This window comes from Pygocentrus nattereri, chromosome 6, assembly GCF_015220715.1.
Source record: "Pygocentrus nattereri isolate fPygNat1 chromosome 6, fPygNat1.pri, whole genome shotgun sequence".
Lineage (NCBI taxonomy): Eukaryota > Metazoa > Chordata > Actinopteri > Characiformes > Serrasalmidae > Pygocentrus > Pygocentrus nattereri.
The window spans coordinates 16,842,914-16,854,207 of NC_051216.1; the positions used below are offsets into that span (position 1 = coordinate 16,842,914).

General features: G+C 41.2%; 3 protein-coding genes across 5 annotated transcripts; 1 reads left to right on the forward strand and 2 right to left on the reverse strand.

The window, feature by feature from the left end:
- Positions 1-471: 471 nt before the first annotated feature.
- On the reverse strand, positions 472-4,707 carry LOC108423937 (spermine oxidase-like). The gene is made up of 3 exons (XM_017691621.2): positions 2,251-4,707; positions 1,640-1,823; positions 472-646 (listed from the first exon to the last, which is right to left on the reverse strand). Exons 1-3 carry the CDS (start codon positions 3,402-3,404, stop codon positions 518-520), a joined length of 1,467 nt encoding a protein of 488 aa, XP_017547110.1. The 5' UTR covers positions 3,405-4,707; the 3' UTR covers positions 472-517.
- Positions 4,708-4,846: 139 nt separating this feature from the next.
- LOC108423936 (spermine oxidase-like) lies at positions 4,847-8,655 on the reverse strand. Of its 3 annotated transcripts, XM_017691619.2 has the most exons (5): positions 8,607-8,645; positions 7,205-7,420; positions 5,861-7,068; positions 5,584-5,767; positions 4,847-5,375 (listed from the first exon to the last, which is right to left on the reverse strand). In XM_017691619.2, the coding sequence occupies exons 3-5, from the start codon at positions 7,048-7,050 to the stop codon at positions 5,241-5,243; spliced, it is 1,509 nt and encodes a 502-aa protein (XP_017547108.1). In that variant the 5' UTR covers positions 7,051-7,068; positions 7,205-7,420; positions 8,607-8,645; the 3' UTR covers positions 4,847-5,240. The 3 variants fall into 3 exon arrangements, with proteins under 3 accessions (XP_017547108.1, XP_017547109.1, XP_017547107.1); XM_017691620.2 differs by lacking the exon at positions 7,205-7,420 and having other exon boundaries at positions 8,607-8,655; XM_017691618.2 differs by lacking the exon at positions 8,607-8,645 and having other exon boundaries at positions 7,205-8,590.
- A 51-nt stretch (positions 8,656-8,706) lies between these two features.
- ybey (ybeY metalloendoribonuclease) lies at positions 8,707-11,279 on the forward strand. Its single transcript, XM_017691622.2, has 4 exons — positions 8,707-9,414; positions 9,718-9,849; positions 9,930-9,998; positions 11,127-11,279. Exons 1-4 carry the CDS (start codon positions 9,205-9,207, stop codon positions 11,220-11,222), a joined length of 507 nt encoding a protein of 168 aa, XP_017547111.1. The 5' UTR covers positions 8,707-9,204; the 3' UTR covers positions 11,223-11,279.
- Positions 11,280-11,294: the final 15 nt, after the last annotated feature.

The following is an 11,294-nucleotide window of genomic DNA, read 5'->3' on the forward strand; positions in this document are numbered from 1 at the left end:
TATACAAAAGTTTGGGTGCCCTTGATTAGACTATGTTTTGCTGTTTTTTGTTTATTTTGTTGGTAACCTCAGGAAATCAGTAGAAATTAGACACTAAAATGTTTAAGTGGGTTCCCTGTGGAGGATGTGTTAGCCAGGTGTATGATCTCATACAAACTAAAGTAAAAAGCGATTGTACACTAGCGCCATCTGGTGAAAATACTGAACATTTTTCACACTTTATTCAATTCTTCATCCAAAGCTCATAGTTTCTAAAGAACATTGTAGAACAAAATGTAAATATTACACTTTAATTAAAATTAGCTGAATACAGGGAAAATGATTTACTTTACATAATTTGAAGTAAAAATGGCCAAAGTACATAAATTAATTTGTCATTTATCACACAAGAAAAGGTCAGTTTATCTATCAGATCATTCTACTTTCACATAATTACTGACTTTTTAAAGACTTTACCAACACTTAAAAAAATCAGGCTTCCAAATGTTATTTTATTTATCTTCATGAAAATCTAAACTCAATTGCTCTTATTGGAGTAGTGGTTTATGAGTCTCTGTGCTTCTCTGACTCCTGAGAGGTAGGCTCCATGGGTGGTGGTGTAGAAGTTTACATGAGTGGCTTCTCCTGCAAACAGCACCTGCAGAGGCTTCACAGACAACAATCAATTAGTAATAAAGATAAAAATAAAGACCCTGATGCAGTTTAAGTGGGCTTAGAGAAGTTTTGGAGAGTAATTCATGGAAAAGATTCAGGTGACCACTGAATTCTAGTTTTTGTTAACAACTTCAGCCTTATGGCTGCAGGGCTAAAGAAGATAAATGTGTACCCCAGTCATGCCTTGGCTGTGTGACTACATCTGGGGTGAGTGGTAAATTAGACTTTTCACTAGACCATTCCTTGAATGACCCAGTTCTCCACAGTATGTGGTATATATAAAGTATAAGTTAATGTGAAGTTCATTCCAGGCAATTACAGAGCACTTCTACTGGACCATTCATTATGAAATGTTTTATACAACATAAAGGGCAGCTGCTCTGCTCAAATGATGTATAAAAATAAAAATGAAATACTTGCTTTTTTTGCTTGCAAAGCTTCCCAGAGAAGGAGTGCTGATCTAGGATATGTTCCTGTCAGTAAAGTCATAGTAAAAAAAGAGGAATCTAATCCTAGATCAGTACTCATACTTTTGATCAGTACATTGAGTTTTTTTTTGTTTTTTTGTTTTATTAATCAGGGCCCTGTTTCCATACTATGCACAATTCCTTGCTCTGCAACTCCTACAGTTACAGTAACTCTGGCCAGCCTGATGGTGGGGCTGTCACCCAATTTATATCTTGTTATAAACACCCACTGCACCACTAGTTTCTGCCCTTGGTTAATTGTAGTTTTGCAAACTCTGGGTCTTCATTGTTTACCTCTGTGTAAATTTGAAACTGGTACTTGTAACCAGTTCTTGAATAAAAATATCTGTTTTACACATGAAACTCTAAAAAAGAAATAACTCAACAGGTCCAAACAGTGGTATCTGATAGATATAGCATATGTTGTAAGTTTTTGTGAGAGTCCAAACCACACTTATACAGTATTACATCAGAGGTGGTACATCAAAAAAATAAATAGCACAAAACTGCAACTGTACCTTGCCAACTGAGCCTTTACTCTGTGAAGGTAGAGGTGCCGCTAGTTCCTTCTGTTTCTTCACGCCATTTACACCCTTGGGAATAAATGTGTAGGAGCCAAGGACACAATGGTCATGACCCCACCTGGAGATTAGCACTTGGGACACATCAGGAACAGACCAGCCGGTGAAGGACCTGAGCAGTCTTACAAAATAGAGACAATATATGTTAGCAACATCTTCAAAACCTGTTCTACATCATTCCTGTGTGAGACAACGTGGCATGCATTGTCAGAAAAACTGACAGTGCAGGCACTTTTTTGTTTATCATTGTTTAAACAATGTAAAGGTACCCTCAAAAGTACAACAATGATTTTAAGATCTAACTGTGTACCTTAATACTTTTTCCACGGGAGGGTTATGTATTTGTACGTTTTCATATCTAACTTTTAAAAAAGAACCATCAAATATAAAGCCAGGAGTCAAGACAGGGTGTGGGAGTCAATAACACTTACAAATATAACTGCAAATGAATATGGTACAGTTATGTTCCCTAACTAAAGGTACCAAAGGTACTACCCCAGTGACAGCTCAGTATGTTTTATTTTGTTTTTTTTGAGAGTATACAGTACCTCAAACAGGTGTCTTTCACTTCACTGTCCTGAAGAGTCTCCATATAAAGGGCTTCTCTGCCTGTAATCCAGCCACAGAGTACTGTAGGGTGACGAGCCACAGCGTCAAAACCAGAGATCTTCTTAAACCACGTCTCTTTCCAGTCATCCTCTTCAGTTTGAGAAGTGTAGACGGACTCATCTTCAGGCCCCTCATCCCACACAAGTTGGATTCCAGCACAGTCTTCAGGCCAAAACCTCTCACTAAAGTGCAGGAAGATCTTGTCTACCGTACCAAAGCCGAGGTCCTCAATAGCATCCATCTTAGATTCTGGTAAAGCTGGTTTAAATATAGTTGCAGCCTGTTGCTTTAAAACCCCCAAAGACACAGTCACAATTACATGGTCAGCTTCAAAAACCTCATCATTCTCACAAATCACCTTCACAGGATGGCTCATCTCAGTGCCCTGGGATTTCTCCTTCACATCCCAGTGGATGCTCTTCACTGGTTTACTGCTCAGGATCATTCCTGAAGGTAAACGTTTCAAAAGGACTTCTAATATTGCTTGATAACCACCAGGGCCCAGTGAATTGTAAAAGTCTCCATCCAGTTCAACATACTCGCTAATCTGAGATGCAGACACTTCAAAGAGGGAAGAAGCTGCCTCATCTGTGCATTCGTTTCTTTTGCACCACTCAAAAATCCTTGCTCCATCCTCTGAAGATGCTAAAGAAGACTTGGAAAAAGCAACATCAAGGTAATCCCCCAAACTCAGGCTTCTGTACTTGCGTTCCAGCTCTGACTCGGAGGCCTTGGAGGTTAGTTCTTCAAAGAGAGAGGTGACCCGGTCAACTAGCTTTTCAGCAAGACGCCTTCCTCCCTCCTTAAAAAAGTAATCATCAGAATCGTCTTCCAAAGATGGTTTAGCTAGCAGATTTTGATCTTTTGCGAGTTGGAAAAGAGGGTTTCCCTTCTGTCCATGAATCCAGTTAGCACCAAGTTCAATAACGTTCTCTGTGAATGGCTTAGTTGTGCGAACTCTACCTCCCACTCGTCCATTAGCTTCAAGGATCTTGACATGCTGAAATCCAGCTTGGACTAGAGTGGCCGCTGCAGCCAAACCAGCAAATCCTGCACCCACCACCACAACCTTGGTATCTCTGGACACACTCATATTTGCAGTTTTGCTGAGAGCAGAGTTTGAGAGTTTGTGCGCATAAGAAATAAAATACAGCTAGACTACGAAATGCTGCTCACACCAATCTGGTTCCTTTTAGAGTTGATCTCTGCAGTATGAACATAGGCTTTGTGTTCTTCAACAAATGTTCTACAAATGCCTGTTCAGGGAGTGCCATGAATTACACAACCTTTAGAATACAAGCATATACTCCCGGCTTAGGTGACACAACCCACAAGGTAGAAATACAATAGTGCACGAGTCGGTGCACATGTGACAACATGAGTTAAAAATTAACTGGAGCACTATGGCAACAACATCAGCCTCACCATTGATCATAATGAATGACCAAAAGAATGAATTCGATGCCCAAGTTCTTATTATGAAAAGATGAGTCTTCTGTGCTAAACATCCAATAAGAAAACACTTCATCAAAACACAGAACTCGTGTGTCTGATCCTTGAAAAATGCAGCCTGTAGATTATTGCAGTCATAAAAACCTAAACCTTTAGGTTGTGCGGTGGTCTATCGGCAGGGTGTCTAATCAGGGAGTTATGAGTTTCTCTGCTTCTCCAACCTCAGAGTAGTAAGTCATTTCCATTGGTGGTCGAGCAGAAATGCTTTTCAGGTCAAAATAAAATAGTTGGGTTCCAAAATAATACTCATTTCAATTAACAGTGCAAGTGCTGTGATCACTGTAGTCTGTACACTGAATTCTGCTCTTACAGTAAGCTATTACCTGTTTAAAGGTCACTCTGAATTTTGTGACATTTGAAATATATACTACAGCGGGCTCAGGCAACACCAAAAGGCAGACACCACTAATCTGTGCCTATGTACCCATGTCGCCATATGGTGTTATCACCTAATAAACGCTATCTAGCTCATTGTGGTGACGGCATCAGCCTTACTCTTTTGTAATCAGACAAAGCAGTTTTAATTACTGTGGCCCTAAAAAGCTTTTGAACATTTGTGCCATATTTAAACTGAATGAAGCTCATTGTATTGGGAAACCAAATTTCAAATCAAGTGGTATTAAGCCAACCATTCCAAGATCCATCAAAAGGTGAAGAGTTGTGTCAGATTGTTATTTTTAGAGTAGTTTCTTTGCAGATTTCAACAGGTTTGCTTCCTGATTGCTTCATGATTTTAGTAAGAAACTCATCCCAAGACTTTGACATTTCCACCTTTGTGCAATACAGAACCCTTAACGTAACCCTAAACTGCCCCCCTTTAACTCATCTGTGCCTTGAGACTTCTAATTACGATCCTCTTGCGCTCCACTAAAATCAAACAAAAGTATCTTACATCACATAGTTCGTTAGTAAGATACCGAAGACAAACATTTCACCCTCTTGGACTGAATAAACTACTGCGCTTGTTTTCCTGTACCTTGCTTTTCTAACTTCTATCGTGCTCGGTCATCTACAATTCACAAGTTCTGAAAGACATAATATTTATATAACAGGTATGGAGTAAAGACACATTCCTGCAGATGCAGTTAAGCATTATCTTCATCAAGGTCAGCTCAACAGTCCTACACCATATGGACCATGGAGAGGAGGGACCCCTTTAACAATCCAGCTGGGAATCTGCTCAAAAATTAAAGATAGCAATGCTCCTATGGATTCAAATGTTTCAAATATATGTCAGTCATAGCGCCCCAATGGTCAGTCATTGGAGCCCACTAAGCAAGTATGTCTTACTTAGTGGGCTCCAACAATTCTGGCTCACGTCCTTGAAAATTGCAAAGATCATGCTCATGTAGTCTGTCAATCATTGCGCAGTCATAAAAATCAATAAAAAGAGTCACAGCAGTTAGCATTTTGTTCTCTAATGACTGAGTGTCTTATCAGAGTACAGAGTTATGAGTCTCTGTGCTTCTTTGACTCCTGAGAGGTAGGCTCCATGGGTGGTGGTGTAGAAGTTCACCTGAGTGGCTTCTCCTGCAAACAGCACCTGCAGGGGCTTCACAGATAGACAATTACATTAGATTTAGATTTAGTAAATCAAGGGTATACACTGTAAATACTAAGTACATTTACCAGTGATTAAACTCAAATAGCATTCCATACACTCACTCAACAGGAGACCCAATTCAGCTGTTTCTTATATTTCAACCCTGTGATGTCAGTTACAATATTCATAAAAATGATAGAAGAAAAAACAGTCATACCTTGCTCTCTGGAACTTTATTTTGAAAGGGAAGAGGTGCTGCTAGTGCCTCATGCTCCTTCACCGCATTCACATTGTGAGGAACAAATGTATAGGAACCAAGGGTATGAGGATCACAACCCCACCTGGAGATCAGCACTTGGGACACATCAGGAACAGACCAGCCGGTGAAGGACCTGATCAGTCTTTCAAAATAAAGCACCAATCTTCAGAAAAATGTTTAAAATCTTTAAACTACTACTAGAACATAAACTGCAAGACACCATGATATGGTGTACCTCACACAGGTATCTCCCACTTCACTGTCCTGAAGTGTCTCCATGTGAAGGGCTTCTCTGCCTGTAATCCAGCCACAGAGTACTGTAGGGTGACAGGCCACAGTATCAAATCCACAGATCTTCTTAAACCACTTCTCTTTCCAGGCCTCTTCAGTTTGCGAAGTGTAGACAGACTTATCTTCAGGCCCTTCATCCCACACGAGTTGGATTCCAGCACAGTCCTCTGGCCAAAACCTCTCACTAAAACACAGGAAGATCTTGTCCACCGTACCAAAGCCGAGCCTCTCAATAGCATCCATCTTAGATTTTGGTAAGGCTGGTTTAAACATAGCTGCTGCCTGTTGCTTTAAAACCCCTAAAGATACAGTCACAATTACATGGTCAGCTTCAAAAACTTCATCATTTTCACAGATCACCTTCACAGGATGCATCTCTCTGCTCTCAGTGCCCTGGGATTTCTCCTCTAGGTCCCAGTGGATGTTCTTCACTGGTTTATTGCTCAGGATCATTCCTGAAGGCAAACATTTCAAAAGAATATCTAATATTGCCTGGTAGCCCCCAGGACCCAAAGAGTTAAAAAAGCCTCCCTCAAGAGCAATGTAATAACCAATCTGCGATGCAGACACTTCATATAGCGATGAACTTGCCTCATCTGTGCATTCACTTCTCTTACACCACTCAAAAATCCTTTGTCTTTCAGAATCTTCAGAAGCAGCTAAAGGTGACTCGGCAAAGGCAGCATCAAGATAACTCCCTAGACTTAAGGCTTTGTGTCTATCTTCCAGCTCTGAGTCAAAGGCCTTGGAGGTGAGTTTACTGAATAGGGAACATACCTGATCGACAGTTTCAGCAGAAAGCTGTTTCCCACCTTGCTTGAAAAAGTAATCACGGGGAGTTACTGAGTGGGGCAAGCACATTATTTTACTGGAAGACATCCCTTCAACCAACAAGTCACCTTCTTTTGCTAGTTGGAAAATCGGGTTCCCATCCTGTCCATGGATCCAGTTGGCACCAAGTTCTATAATATTCTTGGTGAATGGTCTGGTGGTATGGACTCTGCCTCCAACTCGTCCATTAGCCTCGAGGATTTGGATGTGCTGAAAACCAGCCTGGACCAGAGAGACTGCTGCAGCCAAACCTGCAAATCCTGCACCGACCACCACGACCTTGGCATCTCTGGAAGCACTCATATTTACTGTTCAACGTTGCTATGGAATTGACAAAAAATGAAATGAATGCTTAGTTTTTCCATATGTCCACATTTCCATTCCATTCCATTTCCACATGTCTTTTCTTCAAAACTTCAAGTAAATTTGAGCATAATGATTTTAAAACTGTACTCACATCAGATGATTGCAAATAAAAGCCGATATGCTAGGTCTTCTCTACTGTGACAGCCACTGCAGTTTGCTGGCATGATAACAGCGCAGGTTATGAAATATGTGACCTTTGGAGCCAATGTGACGTCAACATGAGATAAAGGTTCCATTAAAGCTGATTTATGAAACTGATCTGAGTCTGGTTTTACACCTCTTAGCCTCGCAATGAGTGTATGGATACCTGTTCGTGCATATGCATAAAGGAGATTTTCAACGTGTGCACGTTTCAGACTATTAAAGATACTAATAAATTGCACATTTAATTTACAACTTTCGAACTTTACAGAACATTAGAATGGCACATATATTCTGTTTTCTCTGGATTTAAATGATAGTGTTTTACTGATTCTATTTACTGTCAATTTGCATGGAATATCACCTGGGTTTATTTCTACAGCTAATTCTATAGGAAGTAAAAAGTGTCAGAATCTTTACTGATATGAGAAAATCACTTGGATACAAAAATTACATGACATCTAAAACTAATCCTATTCGTATAGGTCTTATGATAATAATGATCATCATCATTTGAATTTTGTTCAAAATATCGTGGAACACTGAATCTACTGAATTCAGTATCAAGAGCCTAACTGAGTCAGGGGCTGAGTGTACCATTACATTTCTGCACGGCAGACAAAAATAGGTACATATATGTGAGAACTCTTTGGTATGACTAAATCTGTTCTGTGGTCCTCACCCACCCAAAGGGAGCCACACATTTAGGGGAGAATCAACAAGAGCAACATTTATACAAATCACCCAAGGTATGCTCATTTAGGAAATCTGCTTATTTATCTTTACACATCATACAGCGCATCCCTACATGAAGATAATATAAAGTGATCAAAGCAAACCTCTTTTACATTCTTTTGCCTCTTGTCAGTATAGAAGCATGTACATACCCTACTGAGAAAAAGACCATTAGAACCACTAGGACTAAAGCCTAATGTTTTTGCTTGCTAATGGGAATGGGTTTAAGGATTAAGCTTTAGAGACCACCATTTTCCTGCAAGACCCCTACACATAGGGACCCATCAAATGCATCTGGAGTCAGTCCCAGGTGATCAGTTAAAGCATTAGAATCCTTTACACTGTGAGATCAGCCCATCAGGCAAAGCCAAGGCACATTACAAAACCACCAGGAACAGACAGAAACATTTACTGGTATGTTTTTTCCTGCCTTGTAATACTGGGTTTAGTGGGGCATTACCCACTGACCCATTTGCCCCCCTGACTCTGACCTGGCCTCAACATCTTTAAAAGGTTAATAAATAAAATAAAAGCAGAAATACAAAGCCTGACTCTTAAATAAGAATCTCTCGCGATATTTTAGAGCCGTTATTTAATAATCACCCCCTCACCCCCACCTGAGAAGAGTTCACGTACACACGACAACCTAGTCGAACTCGTGTTTCCTGTCCATCGCTATTTAGATCCCTGAAGGAAACAACGAGCAGAAAGCTGAGGCTGAGCTGAGGGTTGAGAGAGCCGGTGCGCTAAGCCTAACCTCCTTATCAGAAAGTGCTACCGGCATTTAAAGAATAATTCGGATATTTTGATAGCAGCTTAGCAGGCAGTTCAGTTCAGGTATCAGTAGTCTGTATGACAGACTGGAAGTAAGCCTGATTTAACATGAAAAACTTAAGTTAACGCGCTGTAGTAATGATGTGCGCATGCTCGGCACGACCGCTCGATAAGTGGGACAAACCTGTTTATACCGATGTTTAGATGAGTTTTCGTTTCTCGCACAAATGACAATCTGACAGATTTCTGATTCGGGGCCGTGTTCACTGCACCGGACAGCTGAGTTGCCGTTCCCCGCTATCAGAGCAGTGATGGTAGACCTGCAGGCAGGCCGGTCAGCCACCTTGTGATACACGAGGGAAAGAACCCATCACAACTCCAGAGAAACGCGGGGAGCTTTACGTCTCGTGCCAAGTGCTTTAACCTCTTTTCATTTCCATTATGGGTGTTATTCTGCGCAATCTCCAAAACGTGGTTCAGCTCCGCCGCGCCAGGCTGCGCAGAGACGTGGAGACCCTGCGACACATTCTGGGGGTCCAGAAATTTGATCTGGGTATCATCTGCGTGGACAACCGCAAAATACAGCACCTCAACAGGCTCTACAGGAAGAAGAACGAGCCCACAGACGTGCTGTCCTTTCCCTTCTATGAGGTGAAAGATACTAAAACCTGAACAGCCTTTACAGACGCCGGTCACTGTCTGAGGATCAGCTCACAGGCTGCTCAGCCTCTTGCTCGAATGTTCCCGGTCCACCTTAAACGGTACGTTCTGCCGGAGGAATGTCAGAATGTAATTGCTGCACCATTTAAGGTGGAACGGGAAAATCCGAACAGAAAGTGGCGAAGAGGCGAGCCGCTGTAACTTCGTACAGTCTGCGGTGTCGGTTCATATTAAACTAATGTAGAGACAAGCCTTCAGGTGACGCTGACAACAGGGTTTTCTTTTGTCCTGAAGGACCTGCGGCCCGGGAAGCTGCCATGCGCCCTTCACAGAGATGAGTTTAATCTAGGAGATGTTTTCCTGGGGGTGGAGTATGTTATGCAGCAGTGTAAAGAATCATCCTGCGATTTTCATGGAACTCTGACAGTCAGTATCTCTGAACGGCAGCTAATATGAAGAGGCCATTTACCGAGCGCGAGCCATGACCTTTGTTGTGTTGTTCACAGGTGGTCGCTGCACATGGAATCTGTCACTTACTGGGGTACAGACACGAGACAGACGAAGAGTGGGATGAGGTATGAATGGATGACACTAATTCCTCTCGTTTTTCAAAATGTCTGCATAATTCAGTTGTTGATGTAACCCAAGTCGGGGTGGTGTGATGCGAAAGGCTGCACTGTAGAGAAACTTGGATTCAGAGCTCTTTACAGTGGTGATGGGAACCAGGGGTCACAATACCTACCACTCAAATATAGATATTGTATTTATTACTCAAAATAACCAGTGAAGCTACACTACAGGGTTTTACACCCTTAAATACCATTCACACTGGATATTATTTTTTCCCTTAAAACATGTCACCTCATTGATCCCTTTCTCTGCCACCATACACCCTTTAACTGCTGCTGCACTCAGCACTTTAACTTTACTCATACATTGTACAATGTAAGGTTTACAGGTATGACTGTGTGTGTGTGAGACTGAGTGAGTAGGAATGCAGGTTTTTATTGTACTTTATTTTGTATTTATCTTATTCCCTACATGTGAATGTCTGTCTGATGCTGTGCACTGTGAGCTCCTATAACCAAAACCAAATTCGTCGCACACCTGGCCAATAAAGCTTGATTCTGATCTTGCATGTACCCCCTCTGCCATGAATGGCTTTTGAAAAATGCATTTTATGCCAGAATCTACTCAAAACTACTGTAAAACATAAGATCAGCACATTAAATAGTTATTAATGTAATAACTTTGAGAGGTAGCTATTACACATTCAGCTCTTCAAGTGTCTGATTCCCATCAACACCATGGAGAATAATTCTGACAGTAAATGAAGGTGCAGATCTAGTCAGCTGCCACCATCAGGTGAAAGGAAGAACTGCAATGTACTGCCTGGCAGGCTGCTTAAAATACACTGTAAAACAGAAGCAGGGGGCCAATTACAGTCTGTTTGTGGGCCACATTTGGCCCTGGGGCTAGACTTTGGAGACCCCTGGTCTATGCCAAGTGACTAATTTAGGACTTCATTCTTTCACTCAATTCCAGATTGTGAAATAACAGTGTAATAAGAAAATTAGTCTGTCATGCCAGGAAAAACACAGCAACTCTGGTTCCAAATTTTCTATAAACAAGTGTTATATGTAAATAAAATTAATTTTAATGTGCCTTGTGAGAAAAGTACAGTGTTATTGTTCTGTTCACAGATGTTTCAAAGAGAAAGTTACATCCTGAGTGAATTCAACAGGCTGACTGGCAGTCATCTCGAACCTTTAACAAAGAGAAGCACCCAAGACAGATGACAAGCTCCCGGAATGGACTTGAACAAACGAAGAATAAAGGACTCACAACTTTCTCAACTCCTGAGACTTTTG